We start from the raw sequence: 14,603 nt of genomic DNA on the forward strand, positions 1-14,603 counted from the left end.
CATGTCCTGCACAGTCCCTGGACGCCGTGACCAAGCCCTCAACCACCAGGCGGCTGTCAAAAGGAGATGTCACAGCCACCCAGGTTGCTGGCTGCATCAGAAGCAGCTCTGTGACTCCATGAGCAGAGCTCGGTGCCCACTGGGGACACAAGGATCCTGGAGGCAGCCCAGACACACAGTTGGGGTTCTGGGAAATGGCACAACCACCAGCATGGGTCGGGCAGGGGCTTTGTGGACAAATGGCCCAGTGGCCATTGTTGGCAGTACTGTCAACAAATAGAGGTCACTGTAGTGAGCAGGAGGGAACCTGTGACAGCCAACCACGTGGCAGAAGCCCTCTTCCAGCAGGGCACAAAAGGGCCAGTGCCACAGGCCCTGGATGCCCAGGATGCCACCAGTCATTCCTGGGCCACGCCTACGTCACCATGAACACCCCACTGCTGACGCTGGTGCTGGCTTTGCTGAGGGGGCCCTACGCCCCGCACATAGGCCCCCAAGACCCCAACATCGATGAGAATCTGGTAGCCACAGTGGGCATCTGGAGTGGGGAGAGGTGGCAGCTGGGGGCAGAGAGAAGGGGACAGGGCCAGGCGCCAGCCAGCCCCCCTGCTCCCTCCCCGGGACCAGCATACCCACCTCTGCTTGGCAGGTCAGCGGCAACTGGTTCTCGGTAGCCCAGGCTTCCAAAGAACCAAAACTCCTCTGGAAGGACTCAGACATGATGTTCTTCGTTCACAAAATCTGCATGAGCCCCAGGACCATGGAGTTTCATCTCTACCGAAGGTAAGTCCGGGAAGAGGTTTCCAGACGGGTCCAAGGTCCAGGGGAGCCCTGTGCCCTATCCCCAGTCAGCTCAAGGCCATTTAACCGAGACACTGGAGAAAGGGTGACACAGTGACACAGGGCAGGGCTGGGGCTCACTGTGCTGGGATACACGCGTCCAACATCCAGCACAGCCAAGCCCCACCGAGTCCCACCGAGGGGCGCTGTGGGCACATCTTCTGGCTCCAGGGTCCTAAGGAATCTTGCCCCAGAATACAGGACACGCGGGTCCCGATTATAATGGCGGCAGAGGAAACAAAACAGAACTTTCAGTACACGCTGAGATGAAGTATGAACGGTCAGCATCAGCCAGGCTGCGAGTGGGGAGCCCCTGGGAGTCCCAGCAGCGTGTGGCCAGCAGCTCACCTGCCGGGACGCCCCCTTGCAGGAGTGTCCCCAGCCGGCTTCAGCACCCCCTAGGGCCCCTCCACCCACCGGCAGTGGGTGTCTGGGAAGGGCGGGGAGCCTGCACGCAGTCCTGTTCCTTCCTGGGCCCCAAGTGCTCACAAGCACGGAGCTGTCCAAGGCTGTAGGAAGAGGGTGGGGGACAGCAGGGCTCCCAGGGCCTGGTTCTGGCCCCGGGGAGAACCCCGTGCTCCCACCGCCCGCCCTGCTGCCCGAGTCGCAGATGCTGGCCACAACACCATCTTCCTGGAGGAGGTGGACCCCACTCGCTTTCCCATCTTCTGGTTCCACAACAGCCGGCACAGGAAGGAGACAGCAGTGGTGAACCTCCTCGGTAAGGGCCCGCCACCGCCGGCCAGCGGGACCCGGGTTTTGGGGGAGTGGGAAGGCACTAGGCCAGCAGGGGAGCCCTGACACGCAGCAGCTCGGGTGGGCCTCCGTTAGTTTCATGGACAATAAGTCTGGAAGAAACCCGAGGTCGCGCCCCTCCCACCCGAGCGGAGCCCCGCGGTCTTGCCGGCAGCCCCCAGGCTGTCGGAGCCTCTGCTCTTCCCCGAGGCCATTAGGGCCACGGAAACCCACAGACAAGAAGCACAAGTAAGAGACGGGGCTCTGTGGGTTCACTGGGACATCTCAGCGGGGACCACGGCATCCGAGGTGTGACGCGGCAGCATCCAGACGCGGCTGGGGAAATGCTTGTGTTTAGGAAACAGGCTGGCGACCTCACTTGGACCCAGAGGTAAGGGCTGTTGGTTCAGCTTCACCACTCAGAGCTCTCCGGGGCGAGCGAGGGTCAGTGGCAGGGGTGTGGCAAGGGGCCCGACTCCCTCCAGCCGCTCCAAGCGGCAGCTCCTCCTGCCCCTTCCAGCCCCGGGGGCCTCCGCGGTGTCCCTGAGCTCTGCCTCCGTCCCCAGGGGGCTTCTCCTGTTCTCAAACCTCCCTCCTCTTTCCCACTAGAGAACACCGGTCCCTGGTTTTCCTGCCCAGTCTGAACCCAGCTGTTACCTCCTCACCCTAAGACGCTCACCACACCTGCGAATCTCCTGCTTCCAGACTCTGCCCCATTTCCAAGTTCTGGGACCCAGGACGCACCCCCACCTTTCAGGGGACCATTCCAGCCATGCAAGGAGCATGAAGACGTCTGATTTGTGCGTGGCCCCGTGTTGGGCCCCCAGACCCGCAGGGCCAGTGGGGTGAGGTCCGAACGTCCAGGAGCCACTGGCCACGCCCAGGCCAAGAGGCGCGCAGGGGGCGCAGACTGCGGACCCCGGGGCAGAGCGGTGCTCAGGAAAGGCGAGGAGAGGCTGACCGTTGGCCGGGCAGGACTACCGCTGCCCCCAGCTGCTTGCTTCTGCTTTGTGGCGATGGGTGTGGGACTGGGGTCGCAGGGCACGCGATGGTGAACATTCACCTGTGTCCCCCTGGTGCTTCCCAGACACCGCTGGGTCCATCTGCTGGCCTTTAAACAACCCCAACAACCAGACACCCACAGATGTTCTCAGGCCCAGGCCCCTACCCTGACGTGCGGCTGACAAAGCAATCACTGGCTGGGAACAACAAGGCCCGGGGCGCAGAGGACGGGCCGGACCCCAGCCGAGGGCCAGCTGGAGCTCTGTGGGGCCCCTGCCTCCTCTCCAGCCTGGCACGGGGCCCTCCGGGCACACCCTTCCCACTCTGGCCACGGCGGCTCATCCCCACAACCCGGCCTGCACCCAGAAAACCCAGGGCCGTCTCCCAGCTCCCAGAACCCCACAGCCCGTCGTCTCAAAGGACCTGCTGGAGGGACGGCCCCTGCCGCTCTGTCTGCTGGCCAGAGCCCTACCGTGAGCTGGGACATCACGCGGATGTTCAAGAGTTCTGTGAACACCACAGGATCAGCCCGGCCAACGTCATCTACCTGACCCGAATGGGTGAGTGGCCACCCTCGCCCCAGCCCTGGAGGCCGGAAGGGCACAGCTCGGACCCCGGCTCAGGAACCCGTGCCCCTCTTCACAGATCGCCGCCCGCGTGCCCAACAGTAGGTAGGCCACTGGATCCAGGTGAGTGACCTCTGACCCTGCAGGGCTGTGGCTCGGGGCCCGAGCAGGGCGGTGAGGGGCGACTGTTGCCCCACACACACACGGAGCACCGGCCACACCAGCCGTGGGGACCATGCAGCTGCAGGCGGACTGCGCGGAGCTTTCAACCGCTGGTTCTGCTGGCCGGAACCCAAGGTGGGGATGCCCACGGGGTCCCCCGGAGTACTGACAGGGGCAGAGCCAGCGTGGCCTGGGGGACCTGCCGAGAGGCTCAGGGCCGGTCTGCAGAAGGAAGAATATGACAGAGAAGATGGGGGGAGGCCTGCTCATGGAAGACGCCCCCACCCCGGCCCAGGGGCAGAGCCCAAGGCACTGCAGGATCCGCCCCACCTGTCCCCACCCCTGAACCCACCTGCCTGCCTCTCCCTCACGGGAGCTGCAAAGGACTGACAGGTCACAGTAAACCAAGAGCCTTCAACCGCTCCCATCACCCCAGGAAGACCCCATCCCCGAAGACCTTTCCTGGTGTGTCCAATAAATGACTCCTGCCCCGAGACCGAGTGTGCTCTGTGGGGGTGTTCCAGCCAGTGACCACATAGGGCCAGGGCCGCAGCGGTCAGAGAGGTGAGGACCGCCCCCCTGAGTAAACCCAGCTCACTGCGGGCTCATGTCCACACGGCGGAGGAAGCTGCTAGGGGTTCCCAGGGCACCGTTCAGAAGTGACAGCCATGCATGACGCAGGCAGTCAGTGAGGCCAGACCCCAGGGCCACCCGGCGCCCAGTCCCAGGGCTTCCCACCCGGCTGGGCCAGAAGCAGATGTCGTGGAGACAAAGATGTCAGCATCCTTGTCGGGCCCGGCTAGGTCAGGCCTGGCTCAGGAGCCCCTCTGGCCACACACGTGTGTCTCTGTTAAATGGGGGCTGAGGCCCTGGGGGCAAGGACAGCCACTGGGCAGCCGGCAGGGGACGCCACCGCTGCCCCTTCCCCCTCCAACCGTGCAGGTCCTGCAGGTGCGTGCCCGCAGCCCCCACTGAGGCACACTGAAGGCTCCAGCCTCCCCTCCACGGGTGCCTCGCTGCATGGAGGCTCTGTCCTCCCCCGGGGTCACCACATCTGACCCATCCCTCAAGCCCACCTCCGCCCCAGACTGGGGGCTCTTGCCAGCAGTCAAGGGTTCCTCAAGGGAGTCTCTCAGGGCAGGCCGTGCCGTCCAGCATCAAGGCCTGTGTCAGCCTGGGATGAAGGGGAGCTGGCTGTGGTGTCCCCCAGTCAGGAGAGGGGGTCTGGTCTGAGGCTCCCAGGCCCCTTGGACCCACCCCCAAGACACCCCCAGCACCAAGGGGCCCTCCCTGCCCGACGCCCTCTGTGGTCCCCACCCCTCGGGCCCCCACCCCGGCCTCCTGCATCAGAAGCCGCTGTACCCACTGTACCCACCAAGAGCGCTTCCAGCAAGACCCAACACTGGAAGCACGTCCAGCGGCGTGGGGTGGCCGCCCATCGCAGCGGCCCCAGGCCTCGTTGCTCAGCAGGTCAACAACCCCAGCCTCTCCTGCTTCCCCCATCTGGGGGCAACACCAGTTCCCTCTCCTCGGCTCCCTGGAGCCCGGGCTCCCCCTGCGTCCCACCCCCGCATCCTCCCCCCCCCCCCCCGCCCTCACCCCGGGGTAGCACCGACCCTGGCCCACGGTGACGTCTGTCTGGGTCCCGGTCTCGGGGCACCCGGTGTCCTCACTCCTCTCCGTGCCAGCACAGCTGCTCCCACCCCAGAGCCCCTGTCCCCCGCAACCCACACCCTCCAGGACAGGCCCAGCCCATCCTGGCCCACAACCTGAATGCCCTGTCCAGGCACAGGGAGGCGGACAGGCAGGGTGAAGGGACCCATCTACCATCGTCTGAGCAGCGGGAATGGGACCTCCAAACTAGGGCACGGGCTGTGAGCAGGCCTGGGGGCTGCGGGGCCCAGGTGACGGGCTGAGGGACAGTGAGGCCTACTGGGGGACAAGGTGTCCTGGCCATTGGCAAATGAGGGCAGGGCTAGAGACGCACCCGCGGATGTGTGGCTCCCTCGGGTCTGAATGCCGGGGTCGGGGGGGCGGACAGCAAGGCCTGACTAGTCCCGCGAGGGTCTCCTCTCTCTCACGGGCCAGCTGAGACGGGCGAGGGAGCTTATGCCTGTCCTGCCAAGAGTCGACCAGAGCCTGGGGGCAAATGAGGAGCCCGGACGGCACCTCCTCCCAGCAGTGGCACACCCAGCCCCCCAGGGCAGGACCTGTGTGGCCAGAGAGCTGGATGAGGTCCCTGAGCAGAAACGAACACCTCAACCCAGACCCCAGCTCACAGTGAGCACAGTGGCCCCGAGGCCCAGGGAGCGCGAGGAGCAGCAGAGGGACCAGAGGACAGCGGAGAGCAGGCGGGACACGGAAGGGAGACGGGGAACCGACGTCACTGCTCAGAGCAACGGCCAACTGTCACCGAGGCCCAGCCGCGAGCTCAGCCCCCCCAAAATGCCCCAACCCAAGGGGAGTGTGGACTGAGAGGGTGTGGCCTGAGGGTGTCTGGGGTCCTGCCCGGGCCGCGTCCGTTCTGTGTGTCCTACTTCCATGCACTCCTCATGGTGGGGGTAGTGGGGAGAGAAGCAGGTCACCGTGAGAGCTGACTGGAGACTTGCTGAAGCCCCCCAGGCACCTCTAAGGCCCCAGAACAAGCCCGAAGTCACCAGCAGCACAGCTTGAAGCGCAGTGAGGACCAATGCCCCCGGGGCCGGAATTCGGGTTCACAAAGCGCTGGAGAGCAGGACGGCGGGCAGGATGGCAGGAAGCGGGCAGCTCCCTGGACCCCACAGCTCCTTCCAGCTCTGGCCAAGCCCCCAGCAGCCCCTGCGGCAGCCCCTCTCTCCTCCAGCTCCCCTGCGGGGTCCTGCCATCAAGTCCCGCCTGCCTCTGCCCTACATGGGGGGAGGCCAGGCCCCAGCCAGCTCAGGGATGGGGTTTTGCGTCCACACTCCTACGGCCCGGCAGGGTAGGGGCCATGGCCCCCCAGGGGATTGCCGCTTCTGGGCCACTCTCCTCTCCTGGGGGCTGGAGGGAGGGGCAGACGTTGTTGATCAACCACAGCTCTCACCACACAGGCCCAGACTGGGCCCCGGGGTTATCTGCGACACCGGCTCCAGGTGCCCCTCCCTGGGCTCAAGGTGGGCAAGCCTGCCATCCGAGACAGGGCCGTGTCCCTCCCCGGCCGAGGGAGAGCCTGGGGCTGGGTCTCCTCCTTGTTCTCCAGGGCCTGGGCTGCAGATCTCGATCTCCCTCAGTAGGTGCTGACCTGAGGTCAAAGGTGCAGGGGGCCCCAGGGCTCGGAGTCTGCCTGCTCTAGGTCAGCTTGACCAAAATCAGCTGCGATTTCCAGGGAGCCCTGGGGCGAACCCCAGCAGAGACAGACCAGCTCCCGGGGATCAGGGCTCAACAATACTTCCCCAGGTCCCCCATGGGCTCAGGGAGCCAGAAACTTAGGGGGGCAGGGCCTGCACCTGCCTCAGCCCCAACACAGCAGCCTGGCACAGCAGGGTCCTCCACAGCTGGGTTCAGGGTGCTGGCCTGATGCTGGGACACCTGCAGCGTCGTGCTCCCCCCCAAAGAGAGGCACAGGTGTGCACTCGAGGAACACACATGAACACGCATGTGCACACCAGCAGCAACGCCCACGAGCACACACAAGAGCACGGGGCTCCTGAGGACTGGGGTCTGGGGGCGACAGCAGCCCCCCGCGGGCACCTGGCCTCCTGCAAGCACCCCCCCCTCCACCACTGCCTGGCTCTCCTCCAGCCCCACCGCGGGCCCGCTCTGCCGGAGAGCTTCCATCCCACGCCAGCCGCTCCGCACGGTGACTCACAGAATGAATGGAACTTTCCGGCTGCAGGAATGGAAACGCACGCAGGTGCGGGGCAGGCAGCCCAGGCCGGGGGCTCAGGACTCACAGTCAGAGAACCTACTCTCCTGGAGAACAGGGAGCCCTCTGGCCCCCGGAGCACTCGCTGGGCTGGAGGGTCACGGGGGGCTGGGGCGTCTCCAGAAAGGTGCGAGCAGGAGCAGAACAGTGAGACCCTGGCCAGCCTGGGTCAGGGACACACACCCGCCTCTGCTGGACTGAAAGGGGTGAGAGGCAGGGCAGGGTCCGCCGCACCTGACCGCAGGGGCTGGGGATGCTCCTCCCAGTAACCCAGGCCTTCCCCAGCCCCCAGTGGTCCAGAGCCGCTGGGGCTGGAGCTGTGCCCGCCAGGAGAAGGGTCCAGATGCTGACACCAGGTGGCCTCTGTCCCAGGCACACCCACACCTTGAGAGAAGAGTGCAGAGGACCCCCCCCCCCACCTCGAACACAGGGAGACCAGTCCTTCCCTCGGGGCCCTCCTCGGGGCCCTGGCTGTGGACGAGAGCACCAGGGCCTCCCCCAACAGACCCCTGGGCCGTGAGGGCCACTCGGACCAATCCCAGAGCATGAGAGGTGGGGTCGCATGCCTGCCACTCCAGGGAGCCGGCCGGGAACACAGAAGTCAGCCCCAGAGCCCGCCCCAGGCTGCAGGGCTATTCACGGACTCTGCAGGGCCATGAACGGCGCCGAAACAAAGCCCCGGGCAGGTGCCTGAGCTCCACGCGGAAGCCGAGCCATCTGCCCAGTGAACGAGTGAATGGCGCTGATTACACAGATGCTCCCCAAGTCCCGCTTTCCACAGGATCGCCGCCTTTAATCCTCAGCCTCCCCTGGCCGTGGCCCGCCAGCCTGGCCACAGCTCAGCACAGCTGCCTCCCGAGCCCAAAATAAGCACAAGGCACCCAACATGGACACGTGCGACACGGGCCTAGCAGGGGAAGAAGTCGGGGAAGATACTGTCCACCTCCTCCCGCAGGGCCAGGGCCAGGCTGGGGCAGCCCACCTCCGAGCCCCATGGCTCCAGGGGGCCATCCGGGAGCTCGTGGAGGCCGGGCTCAGGGTCCGCTGGGAAGCCCGGCTCGGCCCCGTCCAGCAGGCTGCTCCGGACCGCGCTCCGAGAAGGGGCACGGACCCCTCTGCCCTCCACGGACCCTGGAAGCAGAGCGGACGCTTCAGTCTGGGTACCGCGGCCGACACGGTGAGATCAAGGTGCAGAAGAGGCCACCCCTCTCTGTCCTGCCCGGCTTGGAAGCCCTCGACTCCCAAGTGCCGCGACAGGTAGAGGAATCCACTCCTGCTGGCCGCGCTCGAGACCTACGAGGACCCGTGAGAGCACAGCCATGCTCTCACGGGAAACCATGTCCCACATGGCATCTCACAGACGTCCTGCTCTCCCGTCCTGATGCCCTCACAAGGATGCTTAGGGGGAGGGAACACACAGACCCCGAGCAGCAGGAGACCCACAGCCAGCCCCATATGCCGCGCTCACACAGGCGCTCCACGTGCATGCGCCACCTCGTGCTCCCCACCCCCGGGACCTCGACGACCAGCAGCACAGAGAAAACAGGCCCAGACACAGACAGCAGAACCTCGGTAGCACACAGCAAGGTGAGCCCACTCACACCTCCCCGTGCATCCCAGCCACCGGCCCCGCCCCTCCCCCAGACTGGCTGAGACCCTGAGGCATGGCCCAGGCACACCCCCACTCACCCAGCCACCAGTCGGGACCAGTGTTCAGCAAGCAGGACAACCCGTCTTCCGCATCACATCCCAACACGGGCCTGCGTGGGATCAGAAGACACCATCGTGAGTGATCCCAGCTGAGCCCAACTCCTTAAAGCTCAAGACCAAAGTGCAGGAGCTCAAAGGTGGCTTCAGGCTCAGGTTGAACAGGGCGCCCCTCCCTCCCCACCAGACGGAACCTGCCCACCGAGGACAGACGGGCCCTCCCGCCACCCGCTCCTGCCGGTTTCCCTCCAGCCTCTGCCGCACTCCCTTCCCACGCCCCAGCTGGTGCACGCTCGCAAAACACAAACTCGTTTACTATCAGCCAAAACACAGACCGGCTAGAAACACGACAACGTTTTTGGATATGCGTCAGAAAGCCACACTGCGGCGTCTGGCTTAAACGGGCCCGGGGAAACCAGCTGCGGCCCAGGCACAGACAGCAAGGGGGGCGGGGGACAGACGTCCCCGGGGCCGGGGCGGGCAGAGACCGGGGCACCCACCTGGTGTCCAGCGTCCCCACAGGGTCGGCCCCGTCCGCCGGGGGCCCCGCCCGGCCCAGGCAGCTCTGAGCCTCTGCACTCACCAGCGGGGAAGGCGGCTGCCACACGCTGGGAGGCCAGAGCGGGGGTGGCCTCAGGGCCTCGCGAGCACTTGGGCCTGGGGGCTGGGACAGCAGGCTGTAGGGCTCTACGACAGAAGGGAGGTATAGGGTGGCCTCCCCGCAAGCCCTCAGCCTGCGTCCACAGTCCCCGGCACGGTGACAGGAGAGCTCAGAAGCAGGAGGCAGACAAATGACCCAGAGATAGACACCCAAGGCCGCGGTGCTGGGCAACTGGGGTCAGGGAAGCTGCTCAGAGGAGACGCCGGATTGGCCTCAGCTCAGCCCTTAGAGCTCAGATCCGGAACCCTGCCCCAGCTGCCCACAGTCCCTACCCCAGCCTCCACCCTCGAGTCTCGCTCCCTGCCGCGTGACTTCTGCACCCTCACGCCTGCCCTCGGCTCCCAGAGTTCCCCCAAGGCCCCAGCTCGGCCGCCAGCCCCTGTGACAGGCGGTCCCCTCCCCCACTCCATGGGCACATTCCGGCAATCAGAAAGCGCAGCCTTGGCTCCCAAGGCAGTCAAGTGCATGGGGCCTAAACCCCCCCGCGGTCTTTCACACCCAAGGAGTGACAGACGGCCGGGCTGCGGGGTCCAGCACAAGCCAGACGCAGTCATCGGAAATGCCCTGCGTGCGCGGTTGCACAGTAACAGAGGACAGATGCCCTCCCCGTGCAGCCTGTGACTCACACGGCTCCAGAACACAGGATCACGAGGGCGCCAAGAAGCCCAGGCTGTGTGGGGGCTGCTCGAGAGAGCCGGGCACGGCAGCGGCCAGCAGCAGGCACGAGGACGGGACCCAGGGACCCCCAGAGGCCCGAGGTGAAGGAGGAGCGGGGGCCTGTCCTCAGGGAGCGAAAGCGCGGACGCTGTTCCCCAACAAAGGAGGACAACAGGGTGGATGAAGGGGAGCCCGCGGCCGAGAAGCCGGGCACCTCGGCCGCACCCCGGCTCTCAGTGGCGTCCGTGAACCTGCTTGTCGCAGCTGCGAGCAGCGTGGGGTCCCCGAGGTTCACCCCAACACGTGGGTGTGTCATGATGAGACCACGGTAGGTGCCCAACTTCGTTGAGGAACGGACCCCGTCGTGCCCGGGGCTCAGAAGCCATCCTGCAGCCCAGGCCCGTCCCCTGGCAAGGACACCAAACCCATCCACACTGCGACCCACTCTCGCTTACCAGGGAGGACTGGTGGCCCCTCCACCACCTCGGCCGCCCCCGGCGGGGCTTCGTCCTCACCTGCGCCTGCGGTCCCACAGCTCACAGGAGCCGATGGCCTAGGTGACAGAAGACAGAGGGAGATCCTGAACGGTCTGCATCTGCTGCCCCCATGGGCCCCCCAGCCCCCAGGGGACACTAACACAGTCAGGCCGGAGGCTCCTGCGCCACGGTCTGGGGACCCTGCTGCGCCCGCACGCGACAGGGCCTGCGGCAGAACGTCCGTCTGCCACTCGCTCCACGCCTCCCTGGACAGACCCAGAACCTACAATGGAAACAAGCCTTGTAAATGACAACAGCCGAGCAATACACACACACACACACGCAGGAAACGCAGGCCATGGGTCGTCACAGGCTGCCCTGCGGGGGTCTGAGAGGCTCAGCCTGAGCGCAGACCACGGCCCGGAAGAGCAGAACGGTGGACGAGGAGACGTCAAGGACTGAAGCGGGGACCAAGCTTGTTCCCGGGGGCTCCCACCTCGCTGGGGGAGACGGTGCACGGACAGCTGGCACCGGCACAAACAGAGAACACCGCCCCACCGCCATCACAGCCACCCTGGCTGCCCCCGGGGGCGAGATGTCCCCCGGCAGCTCCTCCGCGCAGTGTGGCCCGGGCCAAACACTACTCACGGTGTGCGGCTCCTGGCTGGGAAGCAGGGTGCCGGCGAGCCGAAGGAACTGCACGGACATCTCCAGCACCGACGCCATGTCCTCCCGCCGGCCGTCAAAACGGGGCAGCAGGGCCCGCAGGCGCTCGCAGCTCACCGAAATCCTCTTCCTGCTTCCAGACAAGCCACATGTCCAGCAGCCCACCCGGCCTTGGCCAGCAGCCCACCGGCCTTGACCACAGCCACGGGCTCTCCCCTCAGAGGGACCCCGGGCTCACCCCTGGGTGGCTCTCGGAACAAGGTGACCCCTCAAGGTTGTGGGCCACAGGCTACCCAGATCTTTGTACCAGCTCTGGCCAGCCCGTGCCTGGACCACCCCTACTAGAGACCCCAGAGGCACACCCTTGAGCTGCCCAGGACTGGGGTCAGAGAGGGGGCTGCCCGGGTGGGCCCTGGGAAGCCCCTCCCTTGGGTTTCCTTGCCGCATGCTAACTGTCCGCTGACTGCACGGCCCCCATATCCCTGGTCCACTGCCCACACCCACGTCACCAGTCTGATGTCCGCCGCCGCCCCCACCCCAAGGCCGCGGCAAGCCCAGGACCGTCCTCCACCCACCTGCGCTCTCTCTCGCTGAGCACGTTCCTCGGGAGGCCAAGGCTGGAGCCGGAGCCGGCGCGCTCGCGGGGCGCCCTGACCAGGCAGGCGGCCTGACCGCAGTCCTCGCTGCAGCCCGGGACGCTGGATGGGGACGAGCCACTGCCCAGGACAGGCAAGAGCGTGGAGCTCCGTGAACCCCAGAAAAGGCTACCGGGACCCAGGGCCTTCACGGTCTTCTCTGGGGGCCGCCGGGCGCGGTGGGGGCTGCTGCTGGGCAGAGACCCCCTTGGCCCGCCACCCCCCCCACGAGGCCTGCACAGGGTGCCCTGCCCCGGGCGGTCCCGCCGGATGGGGACCTGCAGCTCGGGTCCCCAGCCCCGCACCCCTGAGCAGAGGCCTTCCGCCTGACCCCTCCAGTGCCCCCCTTCCTCACCTGCACCCCCCAAGCGCAGCCTCAGGGCCGCAGGACGCCATGAGCGCAGCTGCAGGGACGCAACCACGCGCCAGGGACGCGGCGCCCGCACCACGCATGCGTCAGACCGGCTCCGCCCACTCACGTGGACCCTGCCTCACGTGCGGCCCCGCCCCACCCGCCCCACCTGCCCCACCTGCCCCGGCCCTCCCGCAGAAGCTGCGTTGCAGGGGTGAGCACGCGTGGTCTGCGGGCTCTGAGGCTGGAGTCCACCGGCCTGGGTGCTCCTCTGCCCTCTCCCGGGGGATCGGGGGTCGGGCCGCTCCCACTCCCGCTCAGCTGGGCTCAGCCACCTGCGAGGCCGGGCCTGCCCGCAGGGAGCCTGGCTAGGGAGGGGGACGCAGGCGAAGGCTACCCCTACCCGGGGAAGGAGGGCAGGAGGGACGGGGCGAGCCCCTGCATGTAGGTGGCAGGGAGGACGCCCCCCACGGAGCCGTCGATGTTGCCTGAGGCGGGCAGCCACAGGTGTGGGGAGAGGAGGAGGAGCTGAGGGTTTCTGGAAGGTTCTGCAGCCAGGAAACCCGCTGGGGGGTCCCAGAGGAGAGCGGACAGCTGGTCTGAGAACTGCCGTCGGAGATCCGTGCGATCGGGTCGGCCGGGGAGGGCTGGAGGACACCCACCGGCCCCGGAGGCCGGCAAGTCTGCAGTGCGCCTGTGCCTGTCCCCTGAGACATGTCCCCTTCCCAGGCGCTCTTCCTCGGTGAAGTGGAGCGGGGCGGGGGGGGGGGGGGGCAGGGGTCTCGCCGACGGTGCCCAGCCGCAGCTCTGGACGGCATCTTCCCTCCCTAGGCCGCCCCAGCGCCCCAGCGCACGGGGCTGGCCGGCCTGCCTCCCCACCCTGCCTCTGGCCGCACCGGTGCCCTCAGCCTGCCCAGCGCCACCCCCTCAGCTCACTGCCCGGGGGAGCGCTGCTCAGAGCCCAAGCCCCGCAGGTCCCTGGGGCGTCCTGTGCCCGAGCGCCAGGCTCTGTCCGCTCCTCTTGCTGCGCCTCCAGGGACGCGGGCGGGCGTCACTGGGAGGACAGAGCCCCCTCCCCCCAGGAGCGAGGAGCCCCGTGCGTCCTTGGGGGTTTACAGCGTTAAAGCGCGGCGAGGGTTCCGAGCCCATCGGTGGAGGGGGCGGGTCCCCGGGTGTGGATGCGCCCGTGCGACCGGTCGTAGCGCCGCCGGCAGGGGACACGCCCCGCCTGGCGCCCGACCTCCACCCCGGAACAGGCTTTCTTCTGCTCGGAGGGAGAAAAGTGCGGTGCTTCGGCCAAGGCGAAGCAGCTTTTCCCTCCGCTCCGGATCCCAGCCGCTGCCGCCGCGCATGCCTCTCCCCGACGGGTCGCGCGTCCCGGGGGGCTCGTCCAGCGGGGCGCGGCGGGGAGCGCGCGGCACGGGCCACACCAACCGGACCTTCGTGTTCGACGACGGCAGATGCGCCCGCAGGTACCGCTGACGCGCCTGTCCCCTGGTGGAGGGACCCCAGTCCCCGCCTGCGCCCCCTCCCAGGACCCTTACACCCGAAACCCTCCCCTCCCCACCCCACCCCCCGTCCCAGAGCCCCACATCCCCCGCCTACCGGGGTGGGGGGACAGGAGCACTCCAAGCAGGAACCGGCCGAGGCAAAGGGGCACTCACCCCAACAACCCGCAGGTGCCGCGGGCTGGCGTCTATGTGTCTGCGCTCTCAGCGCGCAGGTGGTCCTGGCAAGGCCATCTTCAGTTGTGGGGCTTCAGCATCTCCCAGGCGCAGGGAGGTGCGGCCCTCGCGGGCTGGGGAGCTGGAGCCACGCTGGTCTCCCAGCCTCCCTCCACCCAACCTGGAAGAAGGGCCCTTGGGGTAACGCGGGGGGGGGGGGGGGGACACGACAAGTGGCTTTGTGGCCCCCAAGTGGGCCATGGCAGAAGGGTACTCCGCAAGGAAGTGGGGGGCCAAGGGCCGTCCTTCCAGGAAGGACCCAGACTGGAGTGTGGGAGGGAGGTGCGCTCTTGCATCAAAGGCAGGAATCCTGGCTTTTGATTGTTTGATGTTTCGGCTTGTCCTTTCTCTTCTGGGTCCCGATTTGCTCAGCAATGTGAGAGTTGTTCCTGATATAGCTTTTAGGTGGCTTGGGAGCCAGTGACGGTCGGCCACCCTTCCCCACACAGTGTCCCAGGATGCCACGTGTCCTGTGCTACCAGGTGACTGGCCCAGAGGGCACAGCGCTTCAGGGAGCCCCAGGGAAGGCAGAGTCCC

General features: G+C 67.0%; 2 protein-coding genes across 4 annotated transcripts in view; one reads left to right on the forward strand and one right to left on the reverse strand.

The window, feature by feature from the left end:
- Positions 1-7,963: 7,963 nt before the first annotated feature.
- On the reverse strand, positions 7,964-12,426 carry SOHLH1 (spermatogenesis and oogenesis specific basic helix-loop-helix 1). The gene is made up of 8 exons (XM_032308624.1): positions 12,346-12,426; positions 11,931-12,071; positions 11,338-11,485; positions 10,851-10,972; positions 10,669-10,766; positions 9,396-9,582; positions 8,878-8,948; positions 7,964-8,319 (listed from the first exon to the last, which is right to left on the reverse strand). Exons 1-8 carry the CDS (start codon positions 12,384-12,386, stop codon positions 8,096-8,098), a joined length of 1,032 nt encoding a protein of 343 aa, XP_032164515.1. The 5' UTR covers positions 12,387-12,426; the 3' UTR covers positions 7,964-8,095.
- Positions 12,427-13,632: 1,206 nt separating this feature from the next.
- The window catches only part of KCNT1 (potassium sodium-activated channel subfamily T member 1), a 62,880-nt gene continuing 61,909 nt past the window's right edge, over positions 13,633-14,603 (forward strand). The window contains exon 1 of one of the 3 annotated variants that reach the window (XM_032308114.1): positions 13,633-13,814. In XM_032308114.1, the coding sequence (XP_032164005.1) occupies positions 13,693-13,814 (122 nt within the window). In that variant the 5' untranslated portion in view covers positions 13,633-13,692. The remainder of the gene's footprint in view (positions 13,815-14,603) is intronic. The other 2 variants (XM_032308115.1, XM_032308113.1) reach the window with 2 other exon arrangements.

The sequence above is a fragment of the Mustela erminea genome, chromosome 12, assembly GCF_009829155.1.
Source record: "Mustela erminea isolate mMusErm1 chromosome 12, mMusErm1.Pri, whole genome shotgun sequence".
Taxonomy (NCBI): domain Eukaryota; kingdom Metazoa; phylum Chordata; class Mammalia; order Carnivora; family Mustelidae; genus Mustela; species Mustela erminea.

Bases quoted from the DNA above. Each gene is read 5' to 3' on its own strand.
- SOHLH1 (XM_032308624.1), bottom strand. From the start codon at position 12,386: ATGGCGTCCTGCGGCCCTGAGGCTGCGCTTGGGGGGTGCAG. The intron at 10,973-11,337 runs GTGAGTAGTGTT...TTTCCATTGTAG, and splicing joins CCAGCCAGGAGCCGCACACC to GTTCTGGGTCTGTCCAGGGA. The intron at 8,949-9,395 runs GTGGGTGCCCCG...GATCCCACGCAG, and splicing joins GTGGGGACGCTGGACACCAG to GCCCGTGTTGGGATGTGATG.